Source organism: Anser cygnoides, chromosome 2 (assembly GCF_040182565.1).
Source record: "Anser cygnoides isolate HZ-2024a breed goose chromosome 2, Taihu_goose_T2T_genome, whole genome shotgun sequence".
In the NCBI taxonomy this organism is placed as follows: Eukaryota; Metazoa; Chordata; class Aves; order Anseriformes; family Anatidae; genus Anser; species Anser cygnoides.
In genome coordinates, this window is record NC_089874.1 from 61,777,501 (window position 1) to 61,800,388 (window position 22,888).

The 22,888-nt window shown below is 39.0% G+C and overlaps 1 protein-coding gene across 3 annotated transcripts in view; it reads left to right on the plus strand.

The window, feature by feature from the left end:
* The first annotated feature begins 15,411 nt into the window (after positions 1 to 15,411).
* VPS41 (VPS41 subunit of HOPS complex) overlaps positions 15,412 to 22,888 on the plus strand; it is a 112,959-nt gene continuing 105,482 nt past the window's right edge. Inside the window, exon 1 of one of the 3 annotated variants that reach the window (XM_066992210.1) lies at positions 15,412 to 15,477. In XM_066992210.1, coding sequence (XP_066848311.1) covers positions 15,427 to 15,477 — 51 coding nt within the window. In that variant the 5' untranslated portion in view covers positions 15,412 to 15,426. Of the gene's footprint in view, positions 15,478 to 21,347; positions 21,469 to 22,888 lie in introns of those variants that run through there. The other 2 variants (XM_013192047.3, XM_048051633.2) reach the window with 2 other exon arrangements.

Genomic DNA, 22,888 nt, shown 5'->3' on the forward strand with positions numbered 1-22,888 from the left:
ACATTCCTCTTTTATCTTCTTTATCTACCAACCGGATAACAGGGTATTTTTAACAGGCATCTCCATTAGGGTATTGACTAAGTGGCTCCCAAGTCCTCTGTCACAAGTCACTGAAACAACAAGATAGGTAAAGTAGTTATTGATGTCTTCTACTGCCTGGGTAGCTAACACTATTCCCAACTATTTTTGGAGGTAGGAGGAAAAGGAGTATAAAAATAAAAAAATAAAAAATAAAAAAGAGTCACTTCAGAATCTATCTGCAGTCAATTACAGCTACTTTCCAGTCCCAAAAAATTACTGTGGTGCACAAATGCAGTTTCCTGGCTATCAGACCTTCACAACTCGTTGAATTCCTTAAAAGGGACTGAAGCTGAAGTGTCTGTGCCTTTGGGATGAATGATTTTTGAGGAATTACCGTGAATACATCAGAGTCCCAATAAACATTAATGTTTCCACGGAGTAAGGTCTCTTAAGGATGAGTCTCCAGAGGTATGAGTTAAAGGAGGAGCTAGGACAGCCACGGCTAAGAAGGGATAGAATAGAAGATTAAAACCATGCATAGGGGGACAACTCGAACACAGAGTGGTTGGCCACTGTTGCTTACAATACACAAGCTCAAGAAAAGAAAGGGGTGTGATGGAATAACATTTCAAACACAGAGTGACTTTTTAAAGGAGTATGTAATTCAATTATGGAGGATTTCTATGGATATTCTATGATTCTATGATTTATAAGTTAATTAAATGTTTTTTGTTTGTTTGTTTACCTTTACCCATATAATAGGAAGTCAGAAGGATCCCTTTATATGTACCTTATTTTTATACTATTTTGCTAAACACCTAGAAGCAACCACAGTGTGAAACACCTGTAGTGTAAATGAGTATGGCAGTGATCATGTTCTTGAGGAAGGCAAAATGGCCCACAGCAATCCACAAATGTAATTGCTGAGTCTCACAATCACTGTTTTTCCTTTAAATTCCAGTTCCAGGAGTCTTTATTGCATGGGAATCTCAGTTTTCCTCTAAAATTTTAGATTTCTAGTGCTGGTATATGTAGAGAAAGGAAAAAAAATATGAATTCACTGTGCAACATGGCCTAAAAAAATAAATAAAGCAGAGACAAAGTATATGCACATTTCATTTCTGTAATTTAAACCAGTCTTATACTCCTGGCTCATGATTTCTGAACACTCTGAGGACTTGTAATTTTGCTCCTGCTTCAGACTTATCAGTACAGTGAATATATCCTATATGCAGAACTTCGTCAGAAAAAAATATGAAACACATTTCCAGCAACTGGTTACCTAAAATACTGCGTTTTCTCTTTCAGAACTTCAAGTGTTGTTGAATTCACCAAGCACTCATGACCTCTATGTAAGTCTGTCTAGGATGCCTTGATGAAGAGCTTTGTGTATAACCATCCTCAGTTTTACTGTGTACCTTGAATACCAACAATCTTCCAACAGGCCAAGAAACACATAGATATTCAGTCTGAGCAGAAGCACAGAACTGTTCATTTAGAACCTGCAATGGTCTAGTGGACTTGCAGGCAGGCAGAGGGGCAGGGAGAGGAACTCAGTCCTCATTTCCTTAGCAGGATTTGTAACCTGTGTTGACAGCACTGCTAATATTAGAAGTCTGAAAGATGGGCTGCTAATGACTGACTTTCAAACACAGCTGCTTTGTAACTCTCCTGGAGTAGAAATGAACTCTGTTATGGCTCAGAAAAAAATCTGAAAGTGGTATGCCGGGGTTTTTGTTTGTTTGCATAACTTTAAGCTTTGCAAGACAACAAGGTTGAAGAAGACAGGCTTGGCATCATTTAAGCAACAGCAAGCCATGGCCCATCTTCTGACTGTTTTACAGGTGATTAAAAAAAAAAAAATCTCAACATCTGATGTAGCAGAAAATAAAGAAGCACAGACGGTCTTTTGTAAAATTTCTGTTCCAGCACTGTCCTTGGTCAAAAGAAAGGGTTAAAAAAAATTGCACTCTGGTTACTGTCCAAGACACCTGAACTGAAAGGTGGTATTTGTGATCACAGTCAGTTGTGAACCACTTAAAAGCTTTGAATCTAATCACACCAGCTGTTTGGGAAAGATTTCATTAATACAAAAGCACAACACAACAAGTAAGTACAGTAAAATAATATGTCCCTTGACTTTGTATTGCTGGATTGACAGAAGTGTTTAAGTATGAGCAGAAAGGCAGCAAAAGCAACAATTCAAAACCCAAAAGCATTACAAAAGTCTTAGAATGAAAACATTAGGAGTTTGTTTTCTAATTCTTACCAGCATTAGTGAAATATATTTGTTCTGAATTGCAGGATTTTAACCTTCCTGAGTGTAGAATTTATTTTATTTTGTTCATTTATTTGTGAATTTTTATTGACTTTCAGTGATTTCTTGTTTTCATTCATGATCTTTAAGAGAGCAAGTTTCTATGCTTGTGAGATAAAGTAATTATTTTTACCAAGGAGAGAGGTAAATGGCAGAGTGAAAAATTTAATATTCTCTTTCTAAAGGAAGAACAACTATCTGATATAATTGCTTCTTACCTCTGTACCAGTTTAACAACAATAATCAGAATTTTTTAGTTTTTGTTTTTTTTTTTCCCATTCTAGAATTTGGTTAGAGGTAGCAGGAAACACCATTATCTGCACTATACCAGTTCTGCATTTAGTACAGAGTATACCAAGGGAAAAGAAGATTATAAAGTGGATGTTTTAAGTCATATTGCAAATGGATAGAAAGTTTTGTTGTCATATCAGAAAAAAAATCATGATCTTTCCTGTCCTCTGAACGATACCTATTTATTTAGCTCTAAAGAGTCTTAGTTTAAGACCACCCAGGCTGCTTCTATAACATAATTGTGAATTTCATTTTTTCACTTCTCATTTTCAGAATCTGAATTTTGGCTTTTCTGCTTCTGCTCCTGCATTTCTTTAGAATGTACAGACTACAGTCTCATCAATGCCATCCTACAATAAAGCTATGTTTACAGATACAGAGGTGTAAGACCCTCCCTTGTTTCACACATGACCTTTGACTTTCATAGTTTATCACAACAGTGCAAGTCCAGAGATCTTGTACCTGGCACCAGGCTACTACAGCTAATATTTCATCATTTCTCACTGGTTTTGAGTGTACCTCCTAAGGCTCTCAGCTGGTGTCTCCTAAAGCTGCAGTCCGTGGAGGTCCAGCACCTCATGGCAGTACAGATCAATGCACCCAGCTAGCTACACAACCCCAGACTTTTTGCTCAGACATGGCCTGTTAGAATCATGGTATATCACAAGTTGGAAGGGGCCCACAAGGATCATCAACTCCAATCACAGCCGTGTTTCATGAAGCTTGCTGAGCAATGATCAGGGAAAGAATATGGGTCTCCTGCTCCTCTGAAAAGGAGAGAAAGAACGTCTCTGCCTTATGGGAACAACACTTTCCCCAAAGTCCTTCTGCATCTTGAACAGTGTGGTAAGGGCTCATGTTCCTGTAAAGCATACATTACTCAACATATGATACCACCGTCTCACCTGCTGGCAAAAGCCAGCAGAGCTGGCTTGATGTAGAGCACAACAGATGGAGCACAGACTGCTACCTACCAGGTGCCAGGACTGTGCTCTGGTTTTGTTGCAACTGAAAGGCAAAATAGAGTCCTCAGTTTAAAAATCTGTCTATAAAATGCTCAGAGATCTATGGGTAAAGAGTTCTGCAGAAATGCCTCTAGATTACTAACAGTGCTATTTTTAATTTAGCTGCCATTAGCCACCATCTGTTTTCATAATTCATCCGCACTGCAGAGTTACCCTAGTGAGACTCTCGGCTAGTCAGTATTGCTGCAGAGCTGTTCCTGCTCTCCAATCTAAAATATCAAAGGGCCAAGGTAATATGGCACTGGCAAAGGTAGTTAAAATAAATTAATGAATGATGAATGCATTTTAGAAGTGTTTCTAATTGTAATTCTGTAATTGTAGCATTCTGTAAACTGCTGCATTTCTATGCCTTGAGTGCAATTGACAAAATTGCATTTTGCAATGGTGGAGAAAAGAATGCATTGCTAAGAATGATTTCTCAAAATCTACCTTAAGCCATTGAATTGGAAATTTTTGAGTGGGAGAAGAGAAGGGAGTCACAGAAATGAAGAGATTTAATACATCTTTTAATTGTTTTCAGTTTTCAGGTTTTTTGTTTGTTTTTTGTTGTTATTGTTTTAAAACTTAACAAGTTAAGCAGTAGTCAAAGTGAAACTGGATGGGGGTTGTTCCTTATTGACTTCAGCTGGCTTTAGATCAGACCCAAAGAAAAGGCATGCCTTGCTGCTCTTACTTGGCTAATGAGTAGAAAAAAAAAATATGCCATGGCATGATGTGGAAGTAGGGCAGAGATTCTGGTCACTGATCAGCAAAAGCAAAAATCTTCTCAAGACTTTCATGTCTGACTGTTTCTGTGCTCAAGCACACACACCTGGGTTACGTTACTCTGGAACATAGTATTCCCTGTTCTTATCAGACTTTGGCTGGAAGCTGGTGGAGGGAAGAGGTCCAAAGTGTCAGAAAGAAGCTGCTCAACACTCAGGTGGAAGGAGGCAGACTGGATCCTCCAGAAGACCAGGAGATGGGGGATTTTTCTGCCATCAGAGGGGAAGAGAAATACCTTTGTAAGCTGAAGGGGCCTGTGAATTTGCATAAGTTTTCTTTGTATTTGTAAACCAGAATATAAATACTGAAAGAAATTTGGCTACAGCACAAAATATTTCTCTGTGTCCTGAGCTCTCCAGCCCCCTCTCTTCAACCTCTTATGAATACACAATTTTGTTCTGAGACAAAAAGATATTGATATAAAGCTCTTTAGAATAGCTATTCCTTAACGTCTATTTCAGAAAATGTCCAAGTTTAGAAAAGCTATAGGGATGTCTTCCTCTGAGGCCCAACTCCGTGAGGTGCCAATGTCCCTTAACTGCTCAGCATGTCAGAAGGAGGCTCTTCATATGCATCTGCATTGCTCAGTCTCTGTTTAATGTACCGCCAAGGCACAGAAACAGCCTATAATTCCTGAGAAGCTGAAACAACAGAAGCTTCCTGTGGTCCTGTATTAATGCTTCAGAGGGAAAACCTGCAGGTGGATGTTCACTCATTGCAGATTCTCATTCTCCAGCATGTGCCTGTATCAGTTATCCTATATACCTTTGTCGGCTGGAGATTTCCTGCTATTGAACTTGACCTTGAAAGGTACTTTGTACACTGTTTTGCTCGGAAGAAAGGTCTTAGAAAAACACATAGATGTTAATCTCAGTAAACTTGTATCTTAGATATTCATTCACTATCAGACATGATTTTGTGCTTTAGAAGAAAACGTCCAGTCAAAGGATAATAGTGGTGTTTATTATGAATTGCTGTGGTTGTTTTGATACCACAAGTAGTACTCTTTACACGAGCAGAAATAAAGCAAGTAGGATACAGCAGGACAGCAGGAAAAAAAATCATTAGGTTTTCTGTTAATTGTTATGACTATTGCTATCATGGAATCTGTGACCACCTGGCTGACATAACCATGTGTTTGCAGCAGATGCAGTATAAATGGGAGGGAGGCAGCATGTGACAGAAAAACAGAGTTTGCTAGGGCAATTCTGCAGAGTGCTTTGGAGTCTTCACCTTTGTAATGATAAGGGTCTTCCATTTGCATTTCCTGAGCCATGTCTATTACAAGACCAGAATCTTAGTTTTTGAACCATTAATCATAATGTACCTAAATTGTTTTGTCAGTGTTGAAGGGAAGTGAATTTGGCACTTGACACAGAAAGCACAGTAAGGATTCCAGAATTATTGCTTTCTGTAAACTTTAAGGAGCATGAGGTTCACTGGGATATCTGTTGATTATGACATGCTTTCTCCTCTATTTACTTGCCTGGGAGAATCTATTCCACTACACCAGATTTCATTATATTTTTAGAAAACAAGAACTGTCATTACCAGTTTTCCTTTGCTCAATCTAATGATGTGTCCACCACACTATGAACAAGAACGATACTGTAAACTTTGCTAACAAAGCTATTCTGCTGCTAATGTGAACATTAGAAATACTTTCTTCCTTTCTGATGATTTATTCAAGCTCTAAAAAAATAAGTAACCTTAAGGACCTGTAGAGTGAAAAACGAATCCAGAGAGTATTTTATTGTATTCTGTTCTGATGCAATGTCAATTGAAATTGATCTGAATGTTTCTAGTACTTTTTAACAGCATTGGATCATGTTCCTAAGCATAGAACAAAGAACATAGAACAAGAAGTGCCAAAATCTTACATACAAAAAATTCTGAAACAGAAATTTGAAGTGGAGAAGACTGGGCCCTAGTCTGAACGAACTCAGCTTGCAGAAGAGTATGGCTCCAAAGTTGGAATGTCACACTCATCCTCGCAGAGCCTGGAATGTCCCCCTGTACTTCAGTCAGCTCAGATCTCCCCAAAAGAAACGTAGTTCTTATACCATTAATGAAACAAATAATTATAGAAATTGTGTATATTTAGAAGCAATATCCCCCACTTTGGAAAAGTTCCCCAAACTCATGAAATTAAATTAAAAAGAAAATGGAACATGAGAAAAAGAAAAAAAAGGAAAGGAAAGGAAAGGAAAGGAAAGGAAAGGAAAGGAAAGGAAAGGAAAGGAAAGGAAAGGAAAGGAAAGGAAAGGAAAGGAAAGGAAAGGAAAGGAAAGGAAAGGAAAGGAAAGGAAAGGAAAGGAAAGGAAAGGAAAGGAAAGGAAAGGAAAGGAAAGGAAAGGAAAGGAAAGGAAAGGAAAGGAAAGGAAAGGAAAGGAAAAAAAGGAAAGGAAAGGAAAGGAAAGGAAAGGAAAGGAAAGGAAAGGAAAGGAAAGGAAAGGAAAGGAAAGGAAAGGAAAGGAAAGGAAAGGAAAGGAAAGGAAAGGAAAGGAAAGGAAAGGAAAGGAAAGGAAAGGAAAGGAAAGGAAAGGAAAGGAAAGGAAAGGAAAGGAAAGGAAAGGAAAGGAAAGGAAAGGAAAGGAAAGGAAAGGAAAGGAAAGGAAAGGAAAGGAAAGGAAAGGAAAGGAAAGGAAAGGAAAGGAAAGGAAAGGAAAGGAAAGGAAAGGAAAGGAAAGGAAAGGAAAGGAAAGGAAAGGAAAGGAAAGGAAAGGAAAGGAAAGGAAAGGAAAGGAAAGGAAAGGAAAGGAAAGGAAAGGAAAGGAAAGGAAAGGAAAGGAAAGGAAAGGAAAGGAAAGGAAAGGAAAGGAAAGGAAAGGAAAGGAAAGGAAAGGAAAGGAAAGGAAAGGAAAGGAAAGGAAAGGAGGAAGGAAGGGAAAGGAAAGGAAAGGGAAAGGAAAGGAAGGGAAAGGAAAGGAAGGGAAAAAGGAAAGGAAAGGAAAGGAAAGGAAAGGAAAGGAAAGGAAAGGAAAGGAAAGGAAAGGAAAGGAAAGGAAAGGAAAGGAAAGGAAAGGAAAGGAAAGGAAAGGAAAGGAAAGAAAAGAAAAGAAAAGAAAAGAAAAGAAAAGAAAAGAAAAGAAAAGAAAAGAAAAGAAAAGAAAAGAAAAGAAAAGAAAAAAAGAACAACAAAATTCATAGCAGTTATGCCAGGAAAAGACCTCAAAGATCAAGTCCAGCTTCATGATATCACCTACTATTATATCACGTAATCCCATTTATACATTCATCTTTATTCTGTAATCCTATTTCTGGACTTAGCTTGATTATTAATTAAAAGTGGGCCCAGGGCAGTTAAGAGAATGACTACTTTTGTATGAGTGATCAAGTTAATGACATAAGTTCAAAAAAATAGTGCATCCAAGTACATGTGGGATAGGGAGTGTAACATGTAGGAGGGGAGTGCTGAGGGATGGAGGAAGAATGCACAGAGAAATCTGATAACTTGGGCATGGGATGAGAGAGAAGACTGAAATTTTACAAGCTTACTGGAGTTTTGCCAAGCAACTGGGCAAAAGCTATCCAAGATTTTCCAAACAAAATAGGCGACAGGCATAGAAAAGAAAGTGATCATGATTTGCCATTTATTATAAAATCTTGCTTTTGGCTTGGTAATCAATTACAAAAGATAGCAAGAGAGATTTTATTGTAGGGTTTTTCAATAGCATCAGCAGTTTCAAACAGTGTTCATCATCCTGTTCTGGCCAGAGCTCAAGACGTAATAAAACATCTAAGGCTGAGTTTTGATGTATGGTCTACATCTGGTTAGAGGGTATACATTCAAACACATTGACTCATCTTAGATCTGGAAGCAGGGCTCCAGAAAAAATAGCATTGGGCTAATTCCAACAGTTCTTGAACAGTTAAAGTCCTGATGTAAGTAAACTGGGCTCCTGAGAATTTACACTGCTTTGAGATGCAACCTAATGACTTAGCAGGAGTGGAGGAAAGCCTTCTTGAGAGTGACTAGGTGGCATAGGGCTTTTTAGATGTAAATTGTTTCATATACTCTTTGCATATTTTCTATTCTCAAAGTGAAAAAATAAAAAAAATGAAGACTTAAATGACTTTTCATCACAAGAAGTCTAATAAAAATAAATTTAAAAGTTTCCACTAATCTCTAGGCTTTTCAAGTGGTTGAGAAAGATACATACATGTTCTTATGGTATTAATTCATTTTAAAAGATACCTGAGCTGAAGCAGAAAGAAGCTAAATGACATACACAAGATGATGCAGGGAATATATGGCACAGCAAGAATGCAATGTGTATTTCTTGGATCTTTGACTGTAACCAGTGAGCGGATATTTCTGCTTTGCCAACAGCTAATTCTTTCCGCTCCCAATTATATATATACACACACATACATCCCCAAAACGTGATACGTTACAGAAAAAATGTGCTGAAGACAAGTAATGCCCCATCACAGTTAATAACCTTTGAAAGCTTTAATGTGAACAATAGCATGTGTCTGTTCTGCAGATTTTTCATTAAAGTACATAGACCAATTTTGAGGAAAAAAATTAAAAAGAGATTTGAGGAAGTAATAACCCAGAGGTTAAAAAAATATTGATTAGGAAAAATATTTTCTTCATAAAGATAATATTTATCTTTTAGCAAAAAGAAGCTGCTTAGTCTCCAGAAAAAGAAAACAAAGTATGTTCTGAAGGCACCCATTTCATTTGTTGTGAGCTTTGTTGAATAATGAGCAGAACTGTCATTCATCTTACAACCTTCTCTCACCTTACCCATCACACTGAAAGATTTAAAATTCTTCTGGAAAGTCTGTGCCACTTCATTTATAATATTGAAAAAAAAAATTAAACACCAACTTTTAATTACTTTTTTAGCATTTTTTCCTCCAATCTAACTGCCTGCCCTTTGGTGCCTAATATCTTCTTAGAAGATATGACCTGGAAATTTAGTATGGATTGCCACAGACTGCATTTACTTCTAATGAGACATAGTTTCTCATGATCTTTTTCATCTATCTTCAGAGAAGAAAGATAAAAAAAAAAAGCTTGTTTCTGTCAGAGTTCGTTCTTTGGTGTCAAGGAAACATGCTGCGTTTTTCCTTCTCTATCTTCTAAGTTTTCACCTTGATCTTGTAAAATATTACAAATAATCCAAATGCATATATTGCTCTGCTGTTTTGTAAATTCAAACTGAATAGTCAAATAGTCAAAGATAATGATAATGATTACCTGAGATTATTTTTACGTCTTTGAGAAATGCATTGGCTGGTACATTTCCAAATTTCAGGAGACTGGTGGGTGACTTGCAGAGTAAGGCAAATGCAAATTATGAAAGCTGAATCAAGGGCCTTCTGCGGACTTCAAAGGGCTTTGGATCGAGCCTCAAGTTCTTAGGACTTTTCATCTCTAGATATCAAAATACTTCACAACAATCAGTACATTTCATTACTTCCATTTCATTGATGGGGAAACTGAGGTATAGAGGAGTGAAATGATTCTCCCTCTATCATTTAGTGAGCCAATGGCACATCATAGGAGAGAATGCAGCCCCCATGACTTTCTCTTACTACCATCTCAATCAAGTTTTCTCACAACAACTCCCTTACGAAATAATAGTCAAATAATTTTGACCTCCATCTGATTAAACTCCAAAGTATCAGATTATGTAGAGCTTGACGGAGGAGATCTGTACACCAGTCCCTCAGGACTACTGCTAGATGTGCTAGAAAACCTCTAACACCCCAGCATGCTGTGCCTGCCACCACCAACTCTCCTCACGGCAGCTCACTTGCATCTTTTCCTATTGCCCTTTGATCCCGCCATCTCTTACTACTACCAGCTACCTCAAGGGACTAGATGGCATTCAAATGAGATCCGGTGTTGATTTAGAAGTCTGTTCTTTCAGGAAGAAATTGTATCCCCTCATCTTCATTCAAAAATAGGTAGCATGCTGTCGTCACAGCCACAATATAAATCACTAATTATAATGAGCCAGACGCCCATAAAATAAACAACAGGGTCTTTGATTGCCCTGGTCCTGTTTCTTCTAAATCATATCATCTGTTGTACATGTTGGGGGCTGGACTGTCTGCATGATGTTAAATAGTTAAAGGGGAAGCCTGGCACTTTGTCACAGAGGAGCATTCTTAATAGCTGCTGTTTAACACATATCAGGGGAAAAAATGGTTCTGAGTGCCCATTGGATGCAACAGCAGTTAGCTAATAAATACTATTCCCAAGTGATTCACATACAATGAAGTAACCAAAAAGAGCCATGTTAATTTCTATCCTGTTTTCAAGCAAGAGAACAAAATCAATATTTGCTTAATGGAAAAAGGCAATACTCAAGGCAGCCCATCAAGGGAGGAAGGGCTGTCCTGTAGCCAAAGCATAAGGCTGGCAATCAGGGCACAGAGATTTTCCTTTCAAATTGCTTAAAATGAGTTAGTATTGCTCTTTGACTCACTTTCCCCACCTGACAAATGGGAAGTTGTTCTTCGTGGAGGCTGCACGAGGCAAAGAGACGATAACACTTTTCAAGCACTATGGGTATTTGCTGGCCTGGCAGCAAACACTGTGGAGAAGTGTTGCAGGTGACCTGTCACTACGTGCTGACAGCAAACCAGGCACCAGTAGAATTGAGGCCGCTTCTCAACACTGTACTAAAAATCTACTTAAATGAAGTGGGAAGGTGACGACCGGTGCTCTGCTTCTGCTCTGCCCACTTAGCATGCAGCAGGTATAGCCTCTCGATATCTGACCCAACATGTCATAAAAGTGTTATTATCCACAAAATACCTTCTTGGGGGCTAAAGAATGAGAAGAATGGAAACAATTTATTTCAGATTCAAAAAATTGCTTTTGGGGAGGATATCATCCTATTATTGCTGCGTGGCAGCTGTATTTATCCATATCCATCGTTGAGAGCAATCATCTTGTTAGCATTTTTATACTATAAACACATGCTGCAGGAATGTTGTGGATTCCTTTGAAAGCTGTGTGGCCTTTTTTTCTATGGGATACTCATATCTTTTAAAACCTTCAGAGGTGAATCACTTCCTTTGTAAGGATCATTGACTTCAGCGTGACTGTTAACGTTTCATTAGTTCTGTTTCCGTGTCAGGGGTTGGTGGATTGTACAGCATTTTTTAAATCCATACCCTTTGGATAACACAGTGTCAACAGGCTTACATTTGAATTTACTTAAACCTGCTGATACATTGTCAGAGCTAGCTATGTTTCCTACATCAACATAAATCTCATTGACATTGTATTTGACTAAAAAGTTATTCCACTCCAGGGTGGAAGGAGGTAAGAGGAGATACTTAAATAGCCCATATATTACTTCAGGCACCAGTCACAGGTACTACCCTGCACCCCAGGGACCTGGATTTTGACTCTAACATTGCTTCATAATCAAGGATTGTTCCAGGGTGAACTGTCAGACTTCAGCTATGTGGTCTGGGGTCAGATCCTGAGGGGATGTAAGAGTATCGGAAGAGATGGCAAGAAAAACATAGCTGTGCAAAGGCGCAGGCTGATAGAGGCAGCTAAAGATGTAATGAAAGAAAGAATGATTTTTAAGAGTTGTTTTTCTTTTTTTTTTCTTTTTTTTTTTAAACTAGTTTATGATTAGAACATCAGAAAACAGAACACACAGAGAGGATTGTACTTTCAGTAAATGGAGAGGTTGTCTCATAGGTATAAGAATGTGTGATTAAAAGGCCTGATGGCGATAAACTGATGTTTATAACTCATTCTCAGTTATGCTGAGGTCATTTTTTATTTAGTTCCTATCAGTGTAAAAGGGTCTGAAATGTAAATGATTATTTGTGTGAATGTCATAAACAAATGGAAAAAAGGGGGAGTTCACTGATACAATCAAGGGGTTATTCTGCTGGTCAGGATCCATTCTGCACCTCTGCTCAAACAGGGTAGCACATAGGTGTGGTGGTAGTGCCAGTCTAGAGACTAGAGTCTAGAGACTAGATTCCCCTTGGTGCTCACAGGGCTGTGCAGGCAAGGGGGACATTCAGTTCAATATTTTGGGCTGCAGGAAAGTTAATCAAACTTCTCTTATGAGTGAAATTGCAGAATCTGTCCTCAGGGAAGATAGTTCAGTTATGTTGTCATACCTGGGAATGAAGGCAGCCTTACATAATCAGAACATGTGAACCAGTCATGTGCCTCTAATTTCATATTCTCATAACTACTGAATGTTCAGACCTCAGTCTAACAGGCAATATGGAATATCCGAGTGAAGCCTTAACCCCTTTTTGATGAACAGAAAAACTCATTGAATTTAGTGGAATAGGAATTTTATGTCAGAGTTGTCAAATGACAGTACCTGTAGTTACTTGCTTGGAAGGAGTATAATTGTGACTTTATATATTTATTTTGCTGTTTCTCCTCCATTTTCATGTTTTTAGTTATTTCCTTCCTTCTGCTCCCTGGATCTCAGTTAAACAGTATGACAAAATACATATACAAAGATGGCGAAGTTGAAAATTCACTTCAGAATGTTAGCGTAATGGCTATAACCAGAATATTATGCATGAAAAGCATACAGTTTTCCTGAGGTAGGAACTCTGATAACCTCATCAATCATTTCCTGTGCATTATATACACTACTTAAGTAAGTGGAAAACTAAGTATTTTTCCTTGAGGTTAAGTGCATGTCAAGAAGAAGAAGAAAAGTGTTTTTCACTGTAAATACAAAATAGATTTTCCAGTGATCTGTTTAACATTGACTCCATTAAAAACCTTCAATAACAGCAGATCAGAAGAAGTGAGGAAAAATAATTATCAGAAATAACACTTGTGAAGAAAAGGAATAGGAGAGAGTTTTACCAGGCTTGGGTGATTTGACTCTTGAGAGTTAAAGGCAAGATACAACACAGCTATAAGGGAAATTGAACTTTCTGTATCCAATGATACAGATGCCAATATTTAAAATATGTATTTCTTATACATTAATTATCTGAAGAACAATGGTGAGCTTTTCAAAAGAAGAAAATGTTGGTCTAAATCTTTTTCTACTGAAATCAATAATAAAGTTCCTATCAACTTCACTGGCATCAGGGATAAACAGCTACTTCTGAAAATATTGCTTTATAGGGGCTTTTTTGTGTGTGTGGAGGGAGAAGGTTATTTTGAAAATACGTATAATTTGTAGGTTATACACCTTTAAATCATAAAAAATATGAGAAGTTCAAAAGTACCACTTTTGTTTCAGGTGGAAAAGACTTATAAAAGAACTCCAAAACTTTAACAAGGAGATGTGGCATAAATAAAGTGATTTACTGTCTGCAAGACACAGCAAGTGAAGCAGCCCAAGGCAAATATAAGAGAAACTTCATAGTCCAATGACAACTCATTCATCCGCTGTATATATATATAAATATACCATATTATATTTTCTTCAGGATTTAATCTGATAAAAATTTTACTATTTAGGTAGCAATCTGCTCCTTCAATTTTTTTTTTCAAAACTCTCGTCTAAGGTACTTGAACAAATGTTGCTACTGCTGACCCTTTTAGTGAACGCTTATTAACTAACACTGGAAGAACAATCATCATGCGTGAAATTTAAGATTAAAAGAATGGTTTATGTTCTATTAATTTTGTTCTTTGTACCCTGAAACTTACTTTTTCTTCAAATTAAAATACAAGTAGGCCAATGATATCCAAGGCATGTCTGTGTGTCAAGGTAATACAGTTTATGTAGAAAAATATTACCGAGTAAGATTTTGAAAAGAGATTTTTGTGACATGTCAGTTTAGGTAAGCCATGTGGAAAGATCCTTTTCAAATAGGTGGTCTTCTGTTGAAGAAAACACACCACACAGAGGTAAATTTAATTCTACATCATCTTCTGATCTTCTATGGTCAGTATCTGGAAGGAGCTCTAGCAGGTATTAGTGAAAGCAGCAGTATATTACTAGGATTCATGCAGACTTGTAATAGGACCATAAAAATAATAGAAAACTACTTGAGTGATATCACTCGGATGTAGAGTGACCACCAGAGTGCAAAACGATTCTGTGTATGGACCACGCTGCCAGCTTGGATCACTCTTTCTCTTGCAGTGCCTTGTTGCCCAGATCATCAAAACTGTGCACATGGGTGTTCCTTCTGTATAGAGGAAACCAGTGCCCTCTGTAGTTGGTTTACGTGGCAAGGTTTTGGTAGCAGGGGGCCATAGGGGTGGCTTCTGCGAGAAGAATCCAGAAGCTGCCCCATGTGAGATAAGGGCCCTGACACTGGCCAGAGCTGAGCCAATAAGCAATGTTGTTTGTGTCTCCGTGAGGGCATATTTTAAAAAAGGAAAACACAAAACAAAACAAACAAACAAAACCAACCAACCAAACAAAAAACCGTGCTGCTGAACATCAGCTGGAAGATCGAGGAGTGAGAACCAGCCCTGCAGCCCCCAGGTCAGTGCAGCAGGAGGGCAGGAGGTGCTCCAGGCACGCAGCACAAGTTCCCCTGCGGCCTGTGGAGAGGCCCCTGGTGGAGCAGGCTGTCCCCCTGCAGCCCATGGGTCCCACATGGAGCAGATCTCCACGCTGCAGCCCGTGGAGGAGCCCCTGGTGGAGCAGGTGGATGTGGCCTGGAGGAGGCTGCGGCCCATGGAGAGCCCCCGCAGGAGCAGGCCCCGGGCCGGAGCTGCAGCCCGTGGAGAGGAGCCCCCGCAGGAGCAGGGGGTCTGGGGGGAGCTCCCGCCCGTGGGGGACCCGTGCTGGAGCAGTTTGCTCCTGGTGGATGGACCCTGTGGTACAGAGCCATGTGGGAGCAGTTCTTGAAGAGCTTCTGCCTGTGGGCAGCCCCTGCAGGATCAGCACGGGAAGGATGGCATCCCGTGGGAGGGACCCCACGTGGAGCAGGGGCAGAGAGTGACCACACTAGACCACAGGGAGTGTGGCTCCTTCCTCTTAATACAGTCCTCTAGCACTACCCCAGAACACTTTGTGCCTTTGTGTGCTCATTTATGTCTTCCTCCTGAACACGACAAAACTCAGAACAATGGCAGACGCCCACCTGACAGACAGAAACAATATTTCCACATCATTTCAGGTACTTAAAATTAGAAACTTACAAAAAAGAAATGGACTCAAGCCAGTCCGCACCAGTCACCTTGGGAACCGGGATTCTCTTGCTGGTGCAACCTGTAGCAAGAATATAGATAGAAGCGCCTCATCACTTCAGTAATGCCAAGGATTTCATTATGCCACATAATATATATGACAAACAGTTGATCATACTGAATGTGATAAACAGTTCTGCTAAAGTCACACCGTAAGCCAGATAAATTCTAAAAGAATATTGTAACCTAGACTGAAGTTTTGGTTATTGGGATTCTGGATTTTCAATTTCAAATTCCAGAAATGTTAATAAAATTAAAAAACCCTAGGTTCAAGATCTAGGATTATACGTAGATAACCTAATCTGTATTTTATTTTAAGAATTGGCCTCACTTGTAAAGACAGACAGCAGCTCTTGGCACAGAAAGGAAGTCCAATTTCTGAAATCTAATGAAACCTAAATAAGAACATTGGCATTAAGTTTAAGCTAGTTCTTGAGACTCTTGGACCAAACAGTATCTTAAGATTGCTAAAAACATTATGCATTAATTTTAAATTAGATCAGTCTGAGTGTTTTCTTTGATGAAAATGCTCATTACTCAAGTTACATTTATGTTTGACAATAGAATATGTCTCTTATTAGAAACAAATGCAAATGCTGCTTTAAAAAAGATGAAACCGATGAATAATCAGCTAGGAGGAACATATAAATGAGAAGTGGGAACTATAAAAAGAATACTTAGGACTCCACAACAAGATAAAAAACCCAGAAAATATCCTTGAGTAAGAGTGAAAGCATCCATTATAAGTTTATACCTATAGGGTTTCATTTTTATGTTTTGTTTCAAAAAGAAAAAAGTAGTGGGACTAACTGTAAATTAAAAGCTAGAAATCATGAAAATACATATTATGGGAAGCAGAAAAAAAAATCAATGTTAGTAGAATTAAAGACAAGGAGTGCTTTAATTCTATTAGGAAGGAGAAAGAGTCCTAAAAATGGAATGACAGGTAGAGTCATGGTATGACTTTGATGAGAATTGATGGTAGAGTTATTCAGAATAATAAAATAAATGCAAGAGGGGTGAGCATCTTGCATTAGTTTAACATTAATACAGTCATATTCCAATAGGCACAAATCAAAAAAGATGTTAACAGATTGGAGATATAGCAGACAGCAGTCACAAAAGTGATTTGCAGGATGTAAAACATCTTTTGTGAAAGACTCAGTGTCACCTTTATATTTAATTTTACAAATAATTAAGAAGTGATTTCATATTAGGCTATGAGTACTCTCATGGGGAACAAAAAGCTGATAACAGTGAACTTTTGAAAGTTGCTGATGAGTGATGTCATAATGGACATAACGGAGTGGGTCAAAGCCGACACTAGACAAAATTAAATTTAAATAGGGATAAAGAAAAATCATTATGTACCAGGTTCTGCAATATTAGAACTAAAGGGCGCTTACCAAAACTGATTGGATCCACAGGAAATCCGTAGCAGAGAAGTTTAAAACAGAAAAACAAAACGAAACAAAACAAAACCTTCAGGGTTTCATTGCCTCAGGAGATTGTGGAGGCAAGCAGTGTCAGCACATCCCCAAGAGACAAATTAATGAACGGTGGGTTCATTAACAGATGTAGTCAGGGATGACCCTTCTACCATCCCTAATGACATGCTGGGGTAAAACAAGGGGAGTGGAGCTCGGTAGTTGGGCTCAAGTGCACTCCCGAATAGCACCTCTTATTGCTACTATTGGAGACCAAGTACTAAGCTAGGTGGACCACCGCAGTGTCCCGGTAAAACATTTATTTTGCATTCTTTATTCTTCCAGCAGTGCGTATAACTGGCCTTGAAATGACTTATCAGAAGTGCAGGGAGGTCTGTATAATTGGAACTGTTATGTCAAGGATATGTTTTCTTTTTAAAAAATTGACACAAAGAGAGGAATTAATTCAGGTAAATCTCATGGCCCATGTTAGGGAGGAGTTCAGATTAAATCATAGGACTATTCCCATCTGGCTTCATAATCTATAGATCTATGAAATTTTCTTGTAGTATAATCATTTTTCAATTTCAGACTTGCTCCTTCTTGCCCAGACCCTTAATATTTTTAACTATAAGGTTTTTAAGAGGGTCCCTTACTACCTCTCCCTTTATATATACTGCTTGTTTATCTTTAATAAATGGATAATTGTACTGGCTTTATGTTGTTTACTGTTCTTCACACTTTTTCATCTTCTCTGTGTGCTCTACCCAGCACAAGAAGGTATCTTTCAATAAAGATTGCCTGAGAGTGGAGATGAAGAAAGGGAGCAGAAGAAACACAGGCAGGGATAAAGGGTCAGAGGAAGAAAGAAAAGTCTAAGGGAAATGTTATTCCTGAAGGATTTTAAAATAATTCTCTATAATTTTGAAAAGTCTTTAAATGTCAGGGAACAGAGATCAACCGTTTTAAAGAATTTGTAGTAATCTTTCTGATATGCTTACCACTCTCATTTTTGTAAAAATGGCAGATTATTTATATTTAATTATATTTGACACAGTGGTAGGACATAGAGTTAATATGTACTTCCATTTCTTACCTTGCCTTTTTGGTGATACGGCAAATTACACAGAGGTAATCTTTAGCTCCAATTAAAGAAGACAGTTACTATGATGTTCACATGGCACTACTATGTTTAACAAACAGGTATTTATTTATCCTTGTTAGTGACGATGCTATGAAGATTTGCTTATGAGTTTAGCTTTATAAGCATGGTTAATCTAGCTTCAAGTCACTAAAATATATTTATATGTTTTGTTTTGTTTTGTTTTGTTTTATAATTAAAAGGGTTTTTGTAGTCATTGGTCTGATACTAATTTCAGGAGGAAATTTCATAAAATAAATTTTAGATGTGGACTAAGAAGAAAAAAGTAAACATTTGCAAAACAACATAATGCTAGCAGGTGAAATAGGATCTTTTTTAAAGTACAAAGGGAAGCTATGGTGCAAATTGAAAGTAGTTTCACAGAAATAATTCTCTGATAGCAAGGGAAAAAAAAGAAAAGCCTCTGCAAGTTTCTTTGAAAAAACAAACAAACAGAAAGAGGAAAGCCTTTGAACTTCTATTGTTCTGACAACAATATTAGCTATGTTTTATCTAGCATAGTGTTTTTAAATGCTATTAAATTACAGACAACATCGCTTTATTCTTCTTTTTTTACTGAATAAGTGGTGGTGAGAGTGGAAAGAGATAACTCAGCTGAATATTTTGCTGGATGAATCAGTCCTACTTGAGAGCAACTGAGAGCTCTTGGAGCCTGAAATACAATCTTTACCAAATGGCATGGATACTTGCTACTTGTTATGTTTCACAGTAGTCAGGGAGAAAGTGTGTTAAAGCAAGAGATAAAAATTCAAGCCAGCATTTGAAATCTGAGTAATGGTCAAGGTCCAAGTTTCAACGATAATTCCAATTTCTGTGGCAAAAGATAAATCAAAAACTCCTGACAGACTTGTATTTTAGAAAGCTTGATGGGGGTGTCAGCATCCTTTTTTACGTGTCCTGTAGTCCTGTCAACTCTGCATTAAAGAAGGCACTATGAACATTAAAATTATCATGGCATGGCTGAAATCATTACTTAAAAAGTCTTACAAAAAGTGTTATTTTAGGTGAATCAAGTTAAAGCTAAATTATAAGGTACAGCCAGACTATCACTTGAGGTGGATCTGAGCCCAAACGCTCCACCTAAACTTTAAAGTGTTCATAATCTTACCAGGAGTCCCAAACCTCTCTCACTTGTACAGTCTCTCATTTGTACAACCAACTTCACCAAAACTTCAGATCTATGTGCTGGCAGACAGTGAGAGAGAACAACTTTTACGGTTAGGCTGGAACATTCACTTCCCTTAAGTGGTGCTGTACTTTTCCATTTATGCTGAACTATTTTTAAGCCTTTTCTCTCTGACGGTTGACTGGGATGTTCTCAGGTCCAAGCATTTAGGATGCTGAGTCCTTTGTGGGAGGTGCTGAAAGATTTTCAGACTCATAGATGTCATTGCAATCTGATGGCTGTCAGCACTTTTGGGGTATGGGTGTGGTAGGGGTGGCAAAATCAGATGCTAACATATGAAATTTTTCTGACACAATAAAAACCTATAATCATGGCAGATTGAATTCATACCTTAAGCCTAAACAAACAAAAAAAAATACAGTTTTGCATGTTTCTGCCAGACATAAGGAGCGTGCTGTAAGTAAATCACATTGTTTACACCACTTATTCTATGTGCAGTGGAAACAAAAGCAGCTGTTCTTTGACTGCTCTGTTTGGAACAAATGTGTCCCATTAGGTGTTATAATAGCCAAGTTTACAAGATCTGCCATCCCTCCCTTACACTCTGTTTTTCTTGGCAATTTTAAAGTCAGTTATTAATGCTTATTCCAGTTTAAAACGTGCTACAAAATGTCTCTGTTTAGGAAAAACAAAAACCCACAAAACTGAAAACCAAAACCCCTAATATTTTTTTTTTCCTAAACAAGGAAAAAAAATGCATCAGGCAAAGTTTCCTTTCGCTAGATATACAATGTCTTCAAGTACCAGATAAGACAGAGGACACATTCTGGCTCCATTGACAGCAACAGGACTAAGATTCAGGAGGTCAGAATGGGACTGGAATGAGTTTTCTATGTTAGCTACACAGATATCAGCAAATGTATCTCACAGTCTCTTACAGAAGTTTATTAAGCCTCATCTTGAAATTAGCTACGTTTCTTGCCAGCAAGATTCTTCTGAGGACCTCACCTGTCTGATACATGGGAATCTACTTCTCATTTCCAGCTGAAATGCATCAGCTGTTTTCAAGCTGACGACTATTTCATCTTGTAGCTTTTATTTTAATAGCTCGTTTTCTTCTTCAGCTCCCTCTTATTTCTAGACTGAAGAAACCAATAAAATAGGCCCTAAATTTCTGTGATCATTTCAGATTTGCCCCTTTTCATCTTGAACTCATCTTTTTTGATCAAAGGTGTCTTGAAATTCAGTTTTTCCCAGATGAGGTCTCAACAATATTTTGTACAATGGCAGCCAAACATCTTCTTTGTGGAGTCCCTTGGTTTGTATGAACAGGATGGCATTTATAAATTTCTTTGCTGTGGTATCCTGATAGTCCGTAGACATCTGGTAATGGATGAAGAATGGAGGTGTTCTTGTATTATCTCATTTCCGACTGAAATGTAGTCATGATAGTTATATGTTCTTGTATTAATACTTTTGACTTGATAGCTCTCCCTCAGCCCAGCGTCAGCCCCTCAGTTTGTCTTCAAGGGACAGTTGTATTTCCTTTGTCAAAACTCAGGCTATTCCTTTCCAAAAGCATAGAATGATATACCTGACTTCCAGTGCCATGGTAATACACTGAATTTAACTTGCAATTCATGGCCTTATGGTTATAGGTTTCCAGCATAACAGTCTAGGTTTGTCTTTAGTTGCCAAACTAAAGCACATTTTAAATTCATTGATTGCAACGGTAAGGACTTTGTATACGGACACACTAGCTCCAGCTTAGATTTGGGCCCTCTCCACTGACAGAACTTGAGCGATACAAAGTGCAGCCTACAGCTTTTTAGCGTCGGTTTTTAACATGTAGAAAAAGTAGCTTGGATGCAAGCAAGGCATTCAGATCTTCTGTTTTAAAAGAGAAAACGCAGCAGCTCTTTGACTGCAGAAAGAGATGCCGGCTTTGCAAGGCCCTTCTGGCCCTACAGCCCAAGCTCAGGCGGGCACCAATAAACGCGCCTTGCCCTCAAGGACCGCCCGACACACTTGGGACTGGCCCTCGGCATCGTGTGCCTTAACAAGACGGACAGAAAGACGGACACAAGGCACCCCAAAGCAACAAAAACCTCCCCAAACTACATTTCCCAGGGTGCCTTCGCCCCGCCGCCTTCCTGCCCCTCACATGACGGCCGCTGGCCGCGCCATGGCGGAAGCCGCGGAGAAGGTAGAGAGGGACGGGCAGGGCGATCGCCCGCCGCGGGGCCGGCGGCCAGGAGCCCCCGGGGAGCGGGGAGCGGGGCCGGGGAGGCTCCTGGAAGCGGCGGGGCAGGGTCCCCGAGGGGCTAGGGAGCGGCGGTCTGAGCTTTGCTGCGCCCGGGGTGGAGAGGGGGAGAAGATGGAGGAGGGGGGGAGGTTTTTAGGTAGCCCCCCGGGGCTGGGCGTGAGGGTGGCTGGTTGGAAGGCAGCTTGCACCCTCACAGAGCCAAGGTTGGGGGGTGGAGGAAGGGAAAGGTCCTTCTCAGCCCTAAAAGGGGCCCTAAATGGGGCTGAGAACCCTAAAAGGGTTAAGAAACTCGCGTGTGCCCTGCGGTGCAGGGCATGTGGGCGAGTGCATCTCAACAGGGGAATCTTCCCAGGTAAATGGGGACAGTTTGGTATTTGTAACCCGCACATCTCTGAAGTGAGTGGCCTCATAAAGCTCACCCTTTCCAGATGACTCCTTCCCAGGAAGACAAAATACAAGCTAGGAATGAATTTCCTCACTATTCTGAATACTTTCTCAGTTTCTTTGCCAAGCTAGGGCTTTTATTTTTGACAAGAGGCTAAACAATGTGACTTCTGTCTCTCTTAAAAGCCTTAATGTGGGAGAGCTTTAAAACTCTCCCAGGGAAATTTGTCTTGTTTGGGAAAAGGTGTTTGGTTTCCACATTTCTGCTGTCAGGGATTCAATTTTAGGGCTGGCTTCTCTTGGGGAGGCTTCATTGCCTGATATGGTGAATTTTTAACTGTAACAACACTTCAGAGAGCTCTCAGGATAAAACTAACCCTGATAAATCTTCTTACCTTCTATAACAACATAAGGGATTAAAGCAGTCTGTGTTTTGCAAACTTTCATTATCGTATCTTACTCGTTTCTGTTTATTTTCTGTGCAGAGTATGCACAGGTACACTGGAAGGAAGGTGTATATCACTGTGTAGGTGAATGTTGGCACAGTTCCTTGGAAATACAAGTTCATAATTTTCCCTTCCCAGCAGATCCAAGTTATGGGACTAAAAATGTACTTGGTAACATCTGGTTTTATAAGTGAAGGGAAAACTATACCCGTTTTATTAGAAAGGAGGATCTATTGAAAGGTTATGTTGGATCTACTAAGCGAGAGATTATAAGGGTCAGAGATTACTTTGCATTTCTATGGCTTCCTCATCCGTGTTGCTATTCTTAGGCTGCTTGAGCACCAGCATTTGCCAGCTGACTGGAGCATACAGCTGATTCTCCCTTTGAGTCTGAGACCTACCAGTGACAGTCATTCCTACATGATTTGAGATTCTGGCCATCTACAAACCCCTGTTGAGGGATTTTCTTTCCACAGTTACAAGACTACTAAAAAGTAGAAGTGGAGTATAATCCTCTTGGTTCATGCATT